Raw genomic sequence first — 19,489 nt, forward strand, 5'->3', positions numbered from 1 at the left:
TGTCACATGAGCTGTCATCGTTGCAATTTTATGACAAGAGCGGCTATTAAAACTGGTTTGAACCCGCAGTGTGAAGAAAGGAGGTATTTAAAATGTTTTCCAGAGTTGGTCATATATGTGTTTTGCATGTGTTTTGTATTGTAGGTCAGCACTCCTAACACATGATGAAACACAAGCAGTTGTCATAATTACAAACATATATAGACAGAGCCTAGGTTGAAAATGACCCCTTAACAAAATTAAAGGTCTCTCTGTGACAATTATTTTTTATCTTACACCAATGGCAGAACTTCCATGGGCCTGAGTTTGTGAAGATGGCCAGCGAGCCGTGTGTTGCTTTATCGGTTCCCTCTTCAATAATGGTGAGGATGGCAATTTATGCCACTTATGAGCAAATGTGTCCATGGGTGTTGCCACAGAACTTGTTTTATTTCCCATTTCTAATTCATCACTCCGTCCCTTTTTCTTTCTTACCCACAAGAAACGTGGAAAGGTGGAGGAGGTGCAGAGGAAGGTGGGTGTGGTGCTGCTGAATGGCCAAAAGCTGGAGCTGAGCTGTGACATCAAGGCAGTGTGTAAAGACGTTCTTGATATGGTGGTTGCCCACATCGGGCTCGTGGAGCACCATCTCTTTGGCCTTGCATACCTCAGAGGTACAGTATGTTGTACCTGTGGTTTGAGGTGCTTTTGTGTACCTGTGTATGTGTCAGGTACACAAGTGATAAGTCTTGTATGTTTGCAGATGTGAGTGTGTACTTAGTTGTGTTATGTGGTTACCTCACCATAACTGTTATTAGTCTAGGGATCCAGTGTTGGTCATGAAAGGCTTTTTAAATGGCACAAAATTTATTCTAGAGAAATTAAATGCAAGGCATACAACCGCAAGATTACAAGTCAAGCATATTAAATGTGGTTTGATTAGTTTTTAGTGCAGAGGTTCATAGTGTTTTCAGTTTCCACACCTGATGTCTCATTAAAAATGCAAAACCTATGCCAGCCTAAATTCACTGATTGATTCCTTTTTACTTCACTCACCCCACTCTCTCCTCCTAAAAAAATCACACGCACAGAAAATGAGTTTTTCTTCGTCGATCCTGATGCCAAACTGTCCAAAGTGGCCCCAGAGGGATGGAAGGAGGATCCTAAGAAGAGGAAATCTGACGTGCCTTTTAATCTCTTCTTACGCATCAAATTCTTCCTTGATGATGTCAACTTCATACAGTAAGTATCTGTGTTGGTAATCAGCTTGAAACCTAAAGTGACACATTGATTCCATTGTTACAGAACAGTATATTTAGGTGTTAGGTGTTGCTTATTAACTGTAAAATAACCTACTTTACTGTGGATAACAGGCATGCTATGACCAAGCATCAGTACTACCTACAGCTGAGGAAGGATATCTTGGAGGAGAGGATGCGCTGTAACACAGAAAATGCCATGCTGCTTGCTTCACTGGCACTGCAGGCTGAATTTAGTGACTACCAGCCTGAGGTACTGTGTGTTATCAGTTAGATAACAACAATTAAGTTATATATCTTTTTTAGTTTTTATCATTATATAAACCAGAAAGTATTGCTTTTGACATAAATCTTATGTAAAACAAAAAGTAATAAAGTTTGAGTCATTAAATTTCATGAAATAACAAATTGCTGCTAAACTCTGTGCCACAGCTCCACGGAAAGACCTATTTCAGACTGGAGCACTACCTGCCAGTGACTGTCCTGGATAAGGTGGACCAGACGACCATCAAGGAGGAGCTGCCAAAACTTCACAGCAACTACTATGGAGCATCCGAGTCAGAAGCAGAGTTTGAATTCCTCAAGGTCAGTAAGACCAGAGTTAACAGGAATCGTGGTTTTAGACAGAATAAGTACCAATATATTCTCAGTTATTACAACACTTGCAACACTCTCCATTTGTTGTGTAGTGATGTGCGGGTAATCTGTTTATTTTGTAACAAACCTGATGAACGGTTCAAGTGCACCAAATGGCAGTTGTTCCAGGAAGGAGGGGAGGAGGAGGAGTGCGACTAAAGATCACAGTCTATTAATGCGGCTGTATTTGCTTCATGCCACTGAGCACCATTGAATCATATTGTATGTGCTCTCATTTTGGATGACTGAACCAATGAAAAGTTTATTCTATTTTAATCTATCTCAATACGCATTCACATCCCTTCCCTTTATCTCAGTGATGTTGGTTTTTGAGAAATTTTAGACTCCCTGTTTTGGTTATCCTAAAGGTGAGCCAGAGGCTGACAGAGTATGGAGTCCATTTCCATCGGGTGCTTCCTGAGAAGAGGTCCCAGACAGGCATCATGCTGGGTGTCTATTCCAAGGGGGTGCTCATCTTTGAAGTTCTTAACGGAAATCGTACCCCGGTGCTAAGGTTCCCCTGGAGGGAGACCAAGAAGATTTCCTTTACAGTATGTATCAGTCTCTATATTATCAGGAATAAAACTATGCCACTCTACTGTAAATGCAGTTTATTCACTAAAATTAGTCTACTCGATTCCACTTTAATGTTTAACTCATTGTCCTGAAGAAAAAGAAGATTTGCCTTCAGAACACGTCGGATGGGATTAAGCACTTGTTTCAGACAGACAGCAACAAGACGTGTCAGTATCTGCTACAGCTCTGCTCTGACCAGCACAAGTTCCACCTGCAGATGAAGGCGCGCCAAAACAACCAGGAGCTGCAGGACCTAGGTAAGAGATTTAGAATATATCATCATGTGACCTCAGGCTCAGACATGTGATTATTTGGCCAGCAAGTGTTTAGATTTAAAATCACTGGGAGAAATATTATCATGTCACAAAATGTTTCACATGGTAGACTTACCAGAGAAAGGCAGATCTCCTGATAATGTCAGCTGCATGTGTCAGCCATTTTGCACATTGTCTTCAGAAAAAAGCTAATGTCCACTGATTTCCCTCTCTTAAAATTAGTCATTTACCAAAAAATAAAATCTCTGTTCCATATCCTATCCCATACCTATGATTATGATTTTTTTCTAAATATTTATTAATTACTAAATAGAAATTATAAATGAATAATATTGCTTTGAACAAATAGGCATATAATCTTTATCATCCTATGTCAGACATCCTGGAAGCTTTCTGATCTCTGTATTCAATTTTCACTTCTGCGCATCTATTCTCATTATATACAGGGTAAATCAAACATTTATGGATAACATTAATCTAATGGGTTGTCTTTTTCATAGTGTATGGCTTGGTTTCATATGGTTTCATTCTACTTGGTCCACATCGCAGTCTGAACTGCCTGATTGCTGACATAAAGTCATAACTAGGTTAATAAGTTGATGACTGATGAGACCATTAGCGATGATGATGATCCAGAAAATACAGATTTACTCACCAGTTTAGAGTACAGTGTATGCTTTTCCATCTAGACAATAATTTACTTCAGACTGCTGAGGACTGTGAATGACACACATCAACAGCTCTTTGGAATTTCCCTGCTTTGTTTTATTAACAACAATTTTCTGTTTTCATGTCCTTCCTGGTGATCAGAGAACTCCCCCCTCAGCATTCTACAGTATTCTCTTGGAGACTCAGTGGGGGGGACAGTCATCTCAGGCAGCCTGGCCCCCAGCTTATCAACACGCTCCAACCCAGACCACCTGAAGAGGATCTCGTACTCAGAGGTGGCCCTCAACAAGGCACCATCTGGCCCAATATTAGTCCAAGATGAGCTTCACTTTCCGGGTTTCAATCCAGCAGCCTCCACGGTCCATTCCAACCCACGGATAATGAGCCGCTCCCACCACAACCTTGGACAGATGCCAGAGTCCCCAGAGCACCGAGCAGCACAGTCATATCATGGCCAGTCGCACAGTGGACTGAGTCAGCCGCAGCCCAACCAAGTAGCTTCTCACTTCCAGCAACACCAGCGAGCCAGCTCAGACACAGACTCCCTGTCACAACAGCAGGACAAGTGAGTCAGGAGAAGTGAAATGTTACAAGCAAAAACCAGATTGGTTCCCAACTATTCAAGCATATGTGAGACAGTAATATTGAGTAAAATTACAGTGCTTGTTGTAAATGTCAGACATTACTTCTATGCTATGTCATTACTTTCCCATCCATCAAACTATGTAGAAACTAGACTAAATTTATGCATTTCTACTCCTTTAATTAGTCATTTGAAAACTTATTTCAAGCTCAGTTTAGGCATTGGTATCTTGTGCCTATTAGTAGTCTCTCTGTTAAGTTGTCAGTGTCAGAGTCTCCAAGCTCACTTCAGGACAGGTTACTAAGTGAAGACTTGTTACTGGGACTAGCTCTGCCTTACACTACAGAGACACAGAGAACTCTGCCTCCAGCTTCTAATTAACCCTCTGGGGGTCTGTGTGTGTGTGTGGGTGCAAACGCGCCCTTGTGTCTGTGTTTGTGTTTTTGTCAGATTGAGCCTACCATCATGTGCTCCTATTTTAATTAGTAACAAACCTGTTTTTATGCCAGTTGCTCCCTCTCGTGTCAGCTTCACAAACGACACAGGGGATTTTAAGTTGAGCAGGATTCTGTGGATATAAAAGCATAAAGAGTGAAGAAGTGTAGCAGAGCGCACCTTTTTTTACACTCAATCTCCCTTTGGTTCCCCTGCCCCTGTTCAGTGAGGCAACTTGCTTCCTCATTCTAATTGTCTTCTCTTGCTCGCTCTCTCATTCTCAGGTCATTTGGTACAGTGTCCCACGGCAGCCCAGTCTGGAGCCTCAGCAGGTCTAAAAAAGAATCTGATTCTTCTTCCATAGAGGATACTGGCCAAGCATATGTAGTAGGTAAGGATGCTGACCTGTGCAGAATGATGCTTTTCTCTAGTGAAGCATGGCTGGTGGCTCTGGTATTAGAGATTAGAGCAGTAACAACACATATATTTCACCAGCAGTCACTGTGCACCGCTCACTCTCCAGGGAGATTGAAAAAAATCCAGAAAATTCAAAGTCAGATGCTGTTAATCTTAAATAGACTTCAGCAATTCACCTGAATGTATAAAGTCTCAAAGGTAACTGTTGATCACAAGCACCATTCTTACCAACATTAGCAAAGCAAAAAAGTATGATGACAGTGTATATCAAGTAAAGTGTGCACTGAAATCAAGCAAGAGTAAGATAAGGGAACTGCAGTGGATGTTGCTATTTCTGGCTACACTGTAGCAGGTCAATCGTAAGTAGGAAAAACAGGTGGCAAATTTTGCATTCAGTATTTTTGCATGTTAAGAATTATTGTTTTTACTTGGACTGTTGCTGCTGCAGTGGCTGACTTGCATGATATGCAGCTTTTTAATGCAGTTTGCCCAAAATGAAAAACTAACACTTGGCACACAGAGTAGATTTGAATCAACTTGTCTATAATTTTCATTGAATTACAGAGGAAGGTTGGAAAACCAGATTCTTTTACTGAGAGAGCAGAGAAAATTCTAGAACTCATCTAATACGCTTGTATACATATAAAATGGTCTCATCATGCAGGGACATTCGGCATGTGTTAATCATTGATGACAGTACATGTTTCTGTAAACACTCCCCTATATTATGACTTATAAATTGGCAGAGAGACAGACACACAGGCGTCATTGTTCTGTATAATGCACAAAAGCCAAAGCATAGCCTTGCTGACCTCTTGTGTTCTGTTGCAGGGGTCAGTATGCACAGCTCCTCTGGCCCACCTTCAACCCCAGCCTCTGTTAATGGTAGGTACTGAAATTTCTGCTTCTAATTTCCCCACATACTTAGACTCTGGGTGTGTAGGATTTGTATAAAGTAAATGTCAAAATGCAGCAAATACCCTCAGCACTCTCCACCATCACCTATTTTATAACATTCTCAATCCTCCCACAATCTGTTGAACCACATGTGGCACAGCCAAGTACAAATGCACAAATTAAAAAAAAGTCCTAAATCACAGTTATATAATGCAGAATTGAGTCTCTGTCCTCTTCGTGCTGCCTGCTCATGGAACTTAACTCTGGCCACGGTCCCACCATTTAATAGCTTCATGCTTGGCACTGAACTCATGACCTTCCCTTTCATCCTAGCTTAACCCCTCTTTTCAGGCCCATTAGCCAACAGTGCTAAAGTAGGAGCCGGTCAGCTACACTGTATGCCTGCCTGGGCTGATTAATTAATAATTACAGTGTGGATATACCAATGCTCTCAGAGTGGCTGACTGTATATCCCCTGTGAAATAATTTTACCAAGATTTCACCACAATATGCACCAGGCAGAAATGACAGAGCTTATATACAATGCATTTGTAGTACATTCCAGTAAATAGAAGAAATATCACATGTGTTTTTTTGCACTTCACAGATTCACTCAAGAAAAAGCTCAATGCCTTGCCATCTCCAGAGAGAGAAATCGCAACTGTAAACCTGAAAAAAGATGTGAAATATGGCCTGGGTAAGGGTGTATTTGCATTTCCTCAAAATAACAACTCAATTTCATGCATGTCTCTGCTGCCATCTCTCTACTGCCAGAGTTGACAAATAGTATAAAATTGCATTCAAGACATTTGTGTTCCCCTGATGTTTTGTGTTTGAGTGTGCACTCACGGTTATGTGTTTCCATCTATTTGTGCTCGTCTGTGCTCTCTAGGTTTCCAGGTTGTCGGAGGGGAGAACTCTGGTCGTATGGATCTTGGTACCATCATTAGCTCAATCACTCCTGGGGGTCCTGCTGATGTCAACGGCTGTCTCAAACCTGGTAGGCCTGTTTTTTGTCCCCCCCCGCCCCTCTCCTAAATTAGCACATTATGGTATCTTTTGTTGTCCGCTTTGATGGTTGGTGGTTAGCAGTTTTCTGTCCTGCCACACCTGTTTATCTTCCATGTGAGTAACAGTTGTAATGTTGATGCAGGTGACCGACTGATCTCTGTGAATGATGTGAACCTGGAAGGGCTCTCTCATGCAGCCACGATTGATATCCTTCAAAATGCTCCTGATGACGTTACTCTGGTGGTGTCACAGCCCAAAGAGAGGCTCTACAAAGGTAAAAGCAGGGACACGAGTGTTTTGTAAAATTCATGGTCGTAAGTATTTTTTGTTATCATGAACAGACTGCAATGCCAATTTCTCTTACTAATAGACTTGTAAACTAATATCCCTGTTGTTGGTCTTTATTTATGACAGAATCCTCCTCAGGCTATGTCCCCTACCAGTCTTCACTGAAGGCGCTTAATCCTGGCCAAAGACGAGAACTAGACCTTGATACCTCGTCAGAGGAGCGTGTGGGAACAGGAAGCCCCAGCCCTCCTCTCCACAGCGCTGGCACGCCATCAGCTGCCTCCTCCCCAGTCCACCAGCACACCAACCTCAGTTCTCAGGACTCCAAGACGAGCAGTGTCACTAAAATCAGCCAACCCCCAGTCAATGGAGTTCAGCAGTGCCTAGAAAGAGCCACAGCTGCAGCCAGTGCCCAACATCAGAGACCAGAACCTAACGTGGGTTCGGATCCTACGCCGCCGGCTCTGCCACCCAAAACTAGAAAAGCTAAAGTGTCAGAGGCTCCCAAAGTTTCTGAGCACTCTGACTGGGGGGATTCAGACATGGATGAGGAGACATATTCCAGTAGTCAAGAGAAAATGGTCAAAGGTCAAAAAGGTGCAGCTTTTGCATTGATGAATTTATTGCCATAAAAGTAGTCTTTGCTCTTATACATCATCTTACATAGTAGTTGTCTGCTCAGGAGAGTTATTAATCACAAGGTCATAAAAGGTTTTTTTAAACCCCAGTGAAGCAAATAAAAGTTAACAGAAATTATTATTATTATTGTACATTAAAATAACTTTTGTTAATGGGATAGGATAAAAATGGTTCCTCTGCAAACAAGCATTACACTTTACCTGTCAGATGCTTGGTACAACTAACTGCCTGTTGTATTTAATCTTTGCCTGTCATTGCAATGTCATCACAATGTCAATGCAAGGCAGTTTGTTACCTGAACACTGCATGTCATTCCCTGAATGTTGTATCTGCTCCTTTCCTCTCAGCATTATCCAGTTCAGCTTCCTCACTCTCTCTTAATCCCCTTTTTCTCTCTGCATGTTCCAGCTTGTGATAATTCAACTTAATACCATGTTCTCTGTTTGCAGGAATACATCAAGGAAAATTTAAATGGTAATGCCCCAGGGGTCAATAGTCTCCGTCCAGGAGATCTATTTGACGTTGAGCTGTCCAAAAAAGACAGCAGCCTGGGCATAAGTGTCACGGTACTGTTCGGCAAGGTTTTCACCCTCTCTTTGTTTTGCCCCTTTCCCCCCCTCATTTTGTCACTGTTGTCTGTGTGTGTTTGTATGCCGCTTGGTTTGGTTTGCTTTTGTAACGCTGTGTGTAGTCAGATTTGGAAGCTCTTGTGGGAATATCATCCACCAAACTAATTTTGCATTCCACCTTTTATGTCTTTAATCAGCATGAATGAAAAAAATGAAATAAAATCACAAATTATCTTTAGAGCATTCACAGTAAGGACCGTAAACAATTTAAACAGGACTGGCTAGTGAGCTTTCTCATGGCTGCCTACATGTTTGCCATTCACTGGAGTGCCACTAATATAATTTCTTTTTAACAGATTTTCATCACCCTATTGATTAGCATGGGTTCATTTACTCCTCAGACACAATAACACTCAATAACAAATCATTGACTGTGTGTCTTCAGACCAGGATTGGATCATAATAATAACTGATTGAGTGGTGTGTTGCATCAGTAATAAAAACATGAAATTCAACTGAACAATAAGTCCATTATCAAGACCATCACAACTAAATGGGCACCGGATAGAAATTCACATCATCTCTGATCATTAAGATTTAACCTCTCAGTAATTTTGTCAGTAACATCACAGTGGAGGTTTTTTTTCATTTGCAACTAAATGATAATTGTGAAATGATAAATGCTTTGTTTAACTTTGTAAGGAATAATTAGAAAATTCAACCAAAGCACAATCAAAAGAACCATATTGGATCAGAGTGAGTGGGGAGACAAGGGAAGAAAATCAACTGCTGAAAAAGTAAATACACTTGATTTCTTTCTGGTGCAATGGGCTTCATCAGTAATGAAGCAGCTGACAGATGCAGATGACATACGCACCTAAAGGTGTATCTGAAATTTCAGCACCCTATGATACCTAAATCTGTGTCAGTTATTGTGCACTGTTCACATGGACAAACCCTGATCTATGGTAAGGTCCATAAACGTATGCACAAAACATGTCACCACTACAGATTAACTTACGGTAAAGACGGCTTTCAGGTGTTTCTCTTGTGCAGTTTGGTTGATAATTTCTTTACAATAATTGTAAAATATAATGTACCTTATGTATCTAAAATTCTGCCCCTGAATCCACAGTGCAGACAAAGCATTTATCATTTATCAGATGAAAAAAACCCTCCACACCTCCCACCAACCCTCATAGAAAATACATGATTTTCTCTTTGGTCGACTAGACTGAGAGTTGTGTTCATTTCTTAGGGGGGAGTCAACACAACCGTTCGACATGGAGGCATCTACATCAAAGCCATCATACCAAAAGGTGCAGCTGAGCTTGATGGAAGGATACAGAAAGGTAGCATTTGTGACACTGAATGGGATTTTAAAATACTGGAACAAACAAGAGTGTTTCTTTTGTGTCTTGACCACTGTGTGTCTGTCCTATACTCAGGTGACCGGGTTGTGGCCGTCAATGGAAAAAGTCTGGAGGGGGCCACCCATCAGCGAGCAGTCGAGGCTCTCAGAGACACTGGGCAGGTGAGGCATGACATTTCCCATGAGCTCCTCGCTGATAAGCTGTTCAGCTTCCGCCAGCTGGCTAGTAACACTAAGTGAATCATCTCCACCCTCAGACAGTGCACTTGTTGCTGGAGAAGGGGCATCTGCCTGCAGACAGTGTCCACGCTCCTCTCACACCTCAGTGCACTCCACCATGTGCCGACAGTGACCGAGACCAGACCAAGAGCAAAGAGCAGCCACATGAGGTCAAAGAAAAACCAGAGTACAGCTTTGTTACGAAAGGTGAGGCAGCAAAATGGTACAAAATGTAGCATTCTTAACCAGCTTGGTTATTTCAGGATTGTTACATGGCACATAAAGGAAACCCATTTTAGTATTCCCTAATCTGTGAAGGGAGCTGTTATTGACTCAGCATATTTATTTTGGTTAAAGCTCTTTCCTTACACCCTGAGTCCATCTAGTCTTGTATAAATGTTTACAGTCCAGAAGGATGGTGATGAAAGTAAGCAGGAAATCATGCTTATTATTTAGGTCATATATTCTTCTATAGTATTACACCAAGATCCCCTGTTCACTGTGACCAAAGTAACTTGCTGTTACTAATTTCATTTGAAAGAAAATGAGCATGTGTTTCCAGCCCATTAGCAGCACACTGCTGCCTATTTAGAGTTCAGTATCTGGTCTGTTTGAAGGAATTCATTACACTGCTTTCCTAGAACTGCTCATTATGCCTCCATGCAGACAACAGCCGTGGCCGCAGACATTATGTTTTTGGATTATTTTGTGAACGCAATATCTCAGAAACGCCTTGAGGGAATTTCTTCGAATTAGGCATAAATGTTCACTTGGATGATTGGATTTTGGTGGTTAGAAGGCAAAGTCACTGTGACCTCACAAAATACATTTTGTTGTTGTACCATCTAATGATCTATTCACCCTTGTGGTATTGTGTCACAGGGGTATGTTGACAGTGTATGATCTTAGGCAGTTACCCAGCATTGTTTCATTCTCAGCTTGCATTGCCGCTAAATTTTGATTCCTGTGTGTAACCAGACGTAGGTAATAGATTGACAAAACACAATACAATAACTTTTGATTTGTTTGCCATTAGGCACTTATTTCTTTGGGGACCTATCCCACACATCCACATTCTCACTTAACTGACAGTTGTGTCTTTGTCCCAACAGACAATGTGTTTGATGTGCGTCTGCTGAAGAACACATCAGGGCTGGGCTTCAGTTTCAGCAGAGAGGAGAACATCCCCGACGAGCCCCCCGGCTCCAGCATGGTGCGCGTTAAAAAGCTGTTTCCCGGTCAACCAGCTGCAGAGAGCGGTCGCATTAACGTGGGCGACGTCATCATGCGGGTCAATCAAACACCCCTCAAAGGACTCTCACAACATGTACGTAAGACATCTTTTCTCTGTCACAGCTTGATATAAATGGAAATAAAAGCTGTTTGATACTATTATTTATTTGGACTTTGTGTGTGTCCTGCCTTGTGTGCACATAGGAGGTGATATCAGCCTTGCGAGGGACAGGACAGGAGGTGACTTTGCTCCTCTGTAGACCTGAACCCGGTATACTTCCTGAAATGGATACTTCAGCTTTGGTAACTTATACCTTTTTTTGTCCCTTACTACTATGTGCAACTGTCAAGCACCACTTTTTGCTTAAAACTTAATTTGAATTCATTTCTTCCCAGACACCCATGCCATCACCCCGAAAGGAGCCATTGACCCAGGTGGAGCCCAGCCTGAGCATAGGCAGGGCGACCTCTCCTCCAGCTCCGCAGGCCAGGAAGAGTCAACGCCCTGTGGAGGAGGCTCTAGAGAGGCTGCTGCAAAAAACCCCCGGCAGGCACAACAGCTACAGTGACAGCACGGATGGGGACGAGGAGGTGGAGGAGGCCTTCAGCCCAAGCACCCTGGAGCACAGCAGGCAAACTTGGGAGCGGAGTGTCTACCAGACCCCCAGCAGCAACATAGGAATGGGACGCTTCGACAGCACTGGCCAAATGGACGACACCATCCACTCAGCCTTCTACTCCCCGAACCTGTCAATGACTAGATCAGACCTCAGCAAGAGGTACCTGATCAGTGTCAAAATAATGGTCATATCATCTGCATTTATCATATTTTCTGATATCTCATACAAGATTGTCTTTGTGGTTGTCTCGATAGGCATCCTTCATCTCCTGTGACAACTGATCTGGAGTCATCCCCCATGCATATGGTTTCCTCCCCCTCTGCTCCAAGCCCAGATCCACTGCCTCCTCCCCTGCCTCTGCCCTTAAACCTCACTGTCTCTGGCAATGGACAGGACGTGGAGGAGTTTGTTCCGGTAAGGACTAAGGAAGGGAAACTCTTGGGATAGATAGGAAGTTGATGATCTAAAGAGGGGTTCAACTACGACAAGCATCTAAATTTGAAAGATTTGTCTAGACCAATACTTATGCCAGTACTGTAATTTTTTCTCTGTTGTTAGGAAGTTGAGCTCAAAGTCTCCTTGATGAAGTCAGAAAAAGGCAGCTTGGGCTTCACCCTCACCAAAGGTAATGATCATGGGTGTTACATCCATGACATCGTCCAGGACCCAGCCAAAGGCGATGGAAGGCTCAGGCCTGGGGACAGAATGATAATGGTACGAACTCATTCCTAATCCCTTAGTCTCAGATGAGATATTTTTGGTGCATTCATTTTGCTCAAAGAGCAAACAAACAGAACAAATTAGTAAAATTTAGAGGTGCTGGTAGTCTTTATGCTAGGCTAAGCTGCAGGTTTAGCATCTCTATAACATCTATACGTTTAAATCCATAATGAGTGAAACCTTTATTTTCTATTCACAGGTGAACGACACAGATGTGAGCAATATGGGCCACACTGAAGTGGTCGATCTTGTGCGTGCTGCCCCTCGGGTAGTTGATTTGGTGGTGGGGAGGGTACTGGAGGCTCCCAAGCCCCCCATTGAAGCCCACTTGCTACCTGACATTTGTTTCAAAGGCAACCAAGAACCACTTGGTAAGAAACAGCCCGTGTCACATGATACCCCCCCCTCGACATGTCTTAAATTAAGGCACCTATGTCTATCATTTGTCTGTCTTGCAAACCTTCCCAGATGTTACATCAGGGATTAGTGCTTTAGGTCATGTGTAAATTGTTGTACTCCTCTTTCCACCCCCAGGTTTGCTACTGGACGGTGGTAGTGACAGCGTGTACAGAGTCTTGTTTGTGAAAGACATCCTGCCAGGTTCGCTGGCCTTCGAGGAAGGCAGCCTGAGACCACTCGATCTAATCCACTACGTCAATGGCGCACCCACCCAGGACCTGACTCTCAGTGAGAGCACGAGACTGTTGGAGCTCTCCCTGGACAACCTCACGCTCAAGGCCACAAGGTATTTTGTACTAACAGAGAATGACATGTGTAGCCTAAGTGGAATTTTTCATGCTGAGTCAGTGTTGGTTTTTCATCTTGATGGCATCACAGAAGGTTATTTTTAGCACAACATACTGTATGTGCTGTCATTCCAATAACTTCTTTTTTTTTTTTCTTTTGGCTCAAAGGGATGGAAAGCCTGTTTTTCCTGGGCAGAAAAGTGTCTCCTTTCTCAACAACAACATTGGCCCCAAGGTTTTATCCAGCATGAATGGTATGTTTCACTACCTAAAAGTGCCACCTGTGACATTTTGCTTGGGTCTTTTATTTTGAATGTAACTGCAACATTGTTTTCCATTTAAGGGTTTCTTAAGGGGGAAGATCCAAGAGATACAGAGTGCCTTGCAGCACTTTGTCCTTTAGAGGTACGTTTAAGGAAATGTATATTTATTTTCTCTCTGTATATTCTGTTGATGGACTTCAATTAAAACTTCTTGTTTTTATTATTTCTGTCTACAACAAAGCAAATAGCTAGAAAAGTTGGTGGTGTTTTTGTGGCTAAGGATTACAGTGATTAGCAGCTGTACTGTTAATGGCAAAGATAAATGCATGTAGGCCAAGACATGCATCAGTGGATAAATACTCTTACTGCATTAATTTTCTGATCATTAACATCAAAATCTTGATTATTGCCATAAGGGACGTATTGCTTAGTTTTGAATCATGAATGACAATCGTTTGTTTGTTGAATGTGCAGGAGGAGATCATAAAGCTGGATCTGGAGAAGCCGCAGTCTGGAGGTCTGGGTTTCTCTGTGATCGGAGGGGAAAGGGGGATCTTTGTCAAATCCATCACACCGGGAGGAGTAGCAGAGTCCTTGGGCCAGCTGCAAGTGGGAGACAGGCTGCTGAAAGTGAGTGCTGGGTGACATTTGCTGCTCAGAATTTAACAAATGTACTTTTGTTTAACAAATAGATAATAGATATTCTGTTACTGTTACAATGTCCACTATCTGCCTCCTCTGCCCTCACTATGAACTTATTAGCTCTGATACAAGAAATAGAAAACCACATGCGTATGCTTTGCCCTGTCTATGATGATTAAACTGAAAATGTTGCCCCGTATGTATTCAATACTGTGAATTGTCTCTGGACCTTCTAAGACAATACACAGCCCTCTCTTAAAGGTTTTAACAACAGGTCTGTTTTTGTGTGTAGGTGAATGACGAATTAATGACAGGCGTGTCCCACACCAAAGCTGTCACCACCATCCGTAAAGCTAAAGGCCTGGTACATCTCATAGTGTCCAGACCGCCAGACCAGAACCCAAACACATACCTCGCCTATCTACCCATCAACTCTGACAAGTGCAATGGAAACACAGGTATGAGCAGAGACCCAAAGTATGAGATTTATGAAAGGTTTTGACCGATAAATTCTTTTTCCTATTTGAATAATTTATGACGATCTAACTCTGTCGCTTTCAGATCTGAGTGAGGACAGTGGGGTGAAAACTAAGCTGAGTACTCCCCATGATGAGCTGAAATCTGGCAGCTTTCCTCCCATACCACCAATAGGTAGACCAGTACAGACTAGGGAGTGTAATTGAATAAAATGGAGGAATATGTAAATCAAATAAAGTTGTAAACTTTACAAACTAAACTACGTTTCCTTGTTTAACAGACTATGACGATGGTCCACTAGAGCAGAAAAGAGAAACCGAGCACAGCGCAGAATTTTCTGAGGACACAGACTGTGATGGCTCCTCTCTACCTGACGACTCTCCTGAGGTACAAATCAAACCCACCAGACTTGAACAATGAAACTATACACTGATTACATCTGATTGTTTTGTTTTTTCAATGACTTTTACATAATCAGAGCTCCCGTAAAGTGGAATGGCAAGAGGAGAGTGTTGACGATCCGAGGAATGAAAAGTAAGAGTTTTGCTATTTGGATGTACACCTTATCATATTCAGGGTTACGAGCATATTCACATCTTTTTGCTGTTTGTCTGCTCAAATCAACAGCTATCTGCAAATGGGTGCTGGACAGCCAGATGAAGATGAAATCACATGGGGAAGTGATGAATTGCCCATTGAAAACATGAACTCCAAATCAAGAGATGGTAAGACCGAAGGGGAGGCCAGACGAGATCTAGATTTCAACATTTAATTTGTTGGTAACAGCAGTGAGGATGGAGTCAAAATAAACTACAAGTAATTGGGCACATAACAGTTATTCAGTGGTTCATATACAGACCCTCTTAGTGTCAGTATTTGTAGGGTTGGGTGCAATAACCTGTATAAATATATACAGGAAGTGTTAAATTTCTTATTTCTTATAATACACTAACAGCAAGTTTTTGGGCCATTAGTTTTGTCATTTTCAATTCCTTCACTTTCACATTTCCACAGATGGCCCAATCATCACAGAGGATGAGCTGACCTCTTTGCCCCTCGTGCAAAGTGGTCCCCGATGGCCAGTACACGGGCCCAAAGCTCAACACTGTGGTCCGCATGATGAGGGGGCTCCTGGAGCAGAAAGTCCCACTGCAGGAGTTTGAAGTAAGAATCTGCTTTGAATTTCAGTGCATATGAACTGATTGTAATTCATTTGACTTTAATGAACATTTGTTTTCTTCCTTGACAGAATCTTCAAAATCTCCAGCCGCTGGACGACTGTTTAATAGGTCAGACAAAGGAGAACAAGAAGAAGAATCGCTACAAGAACATTGTTCCCTGTAAGAGAAGCCACAAATGTGTTGGTCCATATTTGTACCATGATAGGAAACTCAAATATGATTTTAACATCTCATCACATCTCTTTTAGTTGACACAACACGAGTTATGCTGGGCAAAGACGGGGGCTACATCAACGCCAACTTCATCAATATGCCGGTGAAGGATGAGAACTTCATGTACATTGCCTGCCAGGGGCCCTTACCCACCACTCTGGGCGACTTTTGGCAAATGGTTTGGGAGCAGAAGTCTAACGTGATCGCCATGATGACCCAGGAGGTCGAGGGCGGCAAAGTGAAGTGTCAGCGGTACTGGCCGGACACGCCAAGGACAGCAGAGATGGTGGACGACAGGTTACAGATTACGCTGATCAAAGACCAGTATCTGGACAACTTTGTCATCCGGCTCATTGAGGTCAAAAATGTCCAGGTAAGTTTCTGTATAGATTTCTAATTTTCTTATAATAATTTAACCTCTCAAACACCATTAATGTGTACATTCCCTCCTCAGACCAATGAAATCCAGCGTGTAACTCACTTGAACTACACGGGATGGCCCGACCACGGAACGCCCACACAACCCGAGCAGCTGCTCACGTTTATTTCCTACATGAGGCACGTTCATCGATCAGGGCCGATAATCACACACTGCAGTGCAGGCATCGGCCGTTCGGGAACCCTCATCTGTATAGACGTGGTCCTGGGTCTTATCAGTAAAGATGCTGATGTAAGTTTTACAATCTTCTACGATCCCAAGTGGACGGCTCAAAGCACACGTGTGAATACACCCGAGACGCACTGAGGACGCATTGAGATCCAGTCGCATAGATCCAGTCGTCGGGATAGTCACATTCTTTTAGCAGTGTGTATGCAAATATATCCTGGGCCACAGTGAGGGACAGCCTACTTAACCTATGTCCTCTGCATAAATGGAAGTGTATACTCATACACACTCATTCAGTTGGTTCTCAAATAGAGTAAGCAGGTCAGAACATTTAGAGATATATTGCAAGTGTGTCAAACACCTTAGGCGATCTGCTTTGGAACACGCCAAGAAATAGACCCAGCCTTTGCTGTTTTGATTCCTTCTTTAAATTCCTGGCAGACTAAGCATGGGAGGTGCATTGCTGCCTCTGACTGGGTTGCATATAAAGTGAAGAAGTGAGATCCAATCACAAGTGGTCTTTCAAGACACATATGGAGACGACAGTCTAATGCCAAGTGTTGACTGACATACTTAAAGCTGTCCACTGACCAGATCACGATTGTATTGTTAATAAGGAGCATGCTATTCTTATTCATTTCGTCCAAGATTATTAAAATCTAATTGATATTTTTTTGTAGTTTGATATTTCAGATGTCGTAAGGAACATGAGACTTCAGAGACAGGGAATGGTCCAGACAGAGGTGATTTTCGCTTTTAGTATTAACTACATTAATTCTACATCTCATTTGATTCACATGATTTCTCACTCATTTCCCTTTCTTTTTATAGGACCAATATATTTTCTGCTATCAAGTGATCCTCTACGTCCTCAGATGCCTTCAAGCAGAGGAAAACATCTCAGGATAGTAGAAAACCACATATCGTCGCCGTTGTGTAGAGAGGCTGGGTGACTGTTTCACGAGAGAAACAAAAATGCAGAGTTGACACAGGCAGAAATTGCCAAATTACACTATATGTTTTTAAAATGCCTTAAAATATTCAGTTCCTTGAGAGTAAATCCTTTTAAAGAAGTCTATATTTTTATGTTTGCTTTTTGAGTTCTCTCTCTTTGGCTGCTACTCCCTTTCAGTGCATTTATGAGAACTGCTGATTGTATTTCCCATTGTCACCTACAAGAGAACACTAATGGTTTTTTTTTTCTCCAGATTCTTGGATATTCTAAAATAATTATAAAAATGATCAATGATCTCATATTTTATGTGGAACAAAATTGTACTTGTGTATTTTGAATCCTATTTTGATGCTGGAACATGCCTTGACAGAATACTATGTCAGTATTTGCTTTGTACATCTGTTATACAGTAATTGCTCACTGCCTGAGGTAAATGATGAAATTAAAAGTGTACATATTCATCTCCTAAAAATTAAACTGGACACATTTTAAATGTCATGTAGAGGAAAGTTTCATTTAAAAAAAAAAAGAATCAAATATTTTCCTTGTCTTTTGTCATGTTTGTGCATATTACCTTGTTGTATAGGTTTAAAAATGGCAACATTTGTCAGCTTTGTTGTCATTCATGCTGTGTTTTTTTTTTTTTAAAAAGTCCCCATCACATTACAAACTTAATTTATAGAAAACTGAACCTCAGACAGCTTTGACAGGTTTGCTGAGCAACAAAACCACTGAAAATCATGAGGGGGAGAAGCGACAACCTGTGCACAGGTGTACATGTTGATGCTAGATTGAAAAGAGTGCTCAATGGAAAAACAGGCTACTGCTTTGAAAATGATTACATATTCACTACAGAAGTTACAGCACAGTAATACAGGAAAGAAGCTTATAATGTTGAATATATGCTGAGGCGGTCGGAAACGTTGATGATAAAAATAATAGAGCTATAGTTTGTGATGATTTTGTACTGCATTATATTGAAAGATGTTATTTTGTAAGGTGGTCAAACATCTTACAGTGTAACAATGCCACAGACACAGACCCTGGCCTCAAACTGACTATACAACTGAATCAACAGGTCATTTAAAGTCTCTACAAAGACTGACCAGCAGAACCTTCACAATGTATTTTTTGCCCTGCAATTGCATTATTTTGCATATTTTACAGCTGTCCATGTTTTGTTACTTTGTCTTTTCTCTGTATGTAATAATTAAACATAATTACCCTGAATGAATGCACACCTTCAAGCTATCTGATGGAATAATGTGATTGGCTGCAAATGTAGCAGCAGGCAGGAGGTGATGCAGTAGAGATGGGTTGTCTTACACCAGTTCCACCACTATGTGGTGCCAAAGTTCATTATCACATCACTGTAAAGTAATTCTGGAAACATTGCCATGTGTCCGACCAGCTTTGGACTTTACTGGCTTCTCCAGTTTAACACAATAAAGCTCATATTGCTCAATATGTGGGACAGTTTTTTTATAGTTACATTTAAAGCCTGGTTTGCTGGAGAAACACTTCTAACAGGTTCTACTGACATGCAGAGTTCAGGGATCAACTTTTACTGAGGTCAACCTTGTCATTCTTGAGTGAATAATAATAATAATCTCCTTTGGATGGTCCTTCTTTTATCTTCAGCCACATATAACTACTACAGTAAACTGCTATGTTAATACGTCAGTAATAATAATTTTCCAATAATATATATTATAACACTCTGAATGGGGTCATTCTGCATGTTACTGACTAGAAAAAGTACTTATGCTTTTATTTTTGATACTTTAAGTACATTTTGCCAATTGTTTTTTTTTTTTTTTTTTTTTTTTTACTTAAATAAACCACAGAACTCTGTGTCCTGCTTCAACTATCTACCTAAAAACAGGAATATTGAGGTTAAAAGTTGACAAAACTCCAACAAAAAATGATATGCTTTAGTTTTATTTGCTAACATCTTCACTTTAACTGGACAAGCTTTCTTTACACTGCTGTATATACACTGTAAAAT

At 41.5% G+C, this 19,489-nt stretch overlaps 1 protein-coding gene across 1 annotated transcript in view; it reads left to right on the top strand.

The window, feature by feature from the left end:
* The window catches only part of ptpn13 (protein tyrosine phosphatase non-receptor type 13), a 44,954-nt gene extending 26,008 nt beyond the window's left edge, over positions 1-18,946 (top strand). Inside the window, 40 exon segments of the mRNA XM_051072934.1 lie at positions 288-362; positions 482-653; positions 1,071-1,221; positions 1,353-1,491; positions 1,671-1,823; positions 2,243-2,425; positions 2,545-2,707; positions 3,536-3,959; positions 4,697-4,803; positions 5,661-5,714; positions 6,334-6,423; positions 6,619-6,726; positions 6,880-7,011; positions 7,152-7,633; positions 8,114-8,230; positions 9,492-9,585; positions 9,682-9,767; positions 9,863-10,031; positions 10,937-11,151; positions 11,262-11,360; positions 11,454-11,836; positions 11,932-12,091; positions 12,236-12,391; positions 12,597-12,768; positions 12,932-13,142; positions 13,312-13,397; positions 13,487-13,548; positions 13,881-14,036; positions 14,341-14,506; positions 14,610-14,699; positions 14,806-14,912; positions 15,004-15,059; positions 15,153-15,250; positions 15,540-15,586; positions 15,588-15,689; positions 15,775-15,865; positions 15,955-16,292; positions 16,374-16,589; positions 17,207-17,269; positions 17,358-18,946. Of these exon segments, the coding sequence (XP_050928891.1) occupies positions 288-362; positions 482-653; positions 1,071-1,221; positions 1,353-1,491; positions 1,671-1,823; positions 2,243-2,425; positions 2,545-2,707; positions 3,536-3,959; positions 4,697-4,803; positions 5,661-5,714; positions 6,334-6,423; positions 6,619-6,726; positions 6,880-7,011; positions 7,152-7,633; positions 8,114-8,230; positions 9,492-9,585; positions 9,682-9,767; positions 9,863-10,031; positions 10,937-11,151; positions 11,262-11,360; positions 11,454-11,836; positions 11,932-12,091; positions 12,236-12,391; positions 12,597-12,768; positions 12,932-13,142; positions 13,312-13,397; positions 13,487-13,548; positions 13,881-14,036; positions 14,341-14,506; positions 14,610-14,699; positions 14,806-14,912; positions 15,004-15,059; positions 15,153-15,250; positions 15,540-15,586; positions 15,588-15,689; positions 15,775-15,865; positions 15,955-16,292; positions 16,374-16,589; positions 17,207-17,269; positions 17,358-17,435 (6,051 nt within the window). The 3' untranslated portion in view covers positions 17,436-18,946.
* Positions 18,947-19,489: the final 543 nt, after the last annotated feature.

This window comes from Lates calcarifer, linkage group LG9 (genome assembly GCF_001640805.2).
Source record: "Lates calcarifer isolate ASB-BC8 linkage group LG9, TLL_Latcal_v3, whole genome shotgun sequence".
In the NCBI taxonomy this organism is placed as follows: Eukaryota; Metazoa; Chordata; class Actinopteri; family Centropomidae; genus Lates; species Lates calcarifer.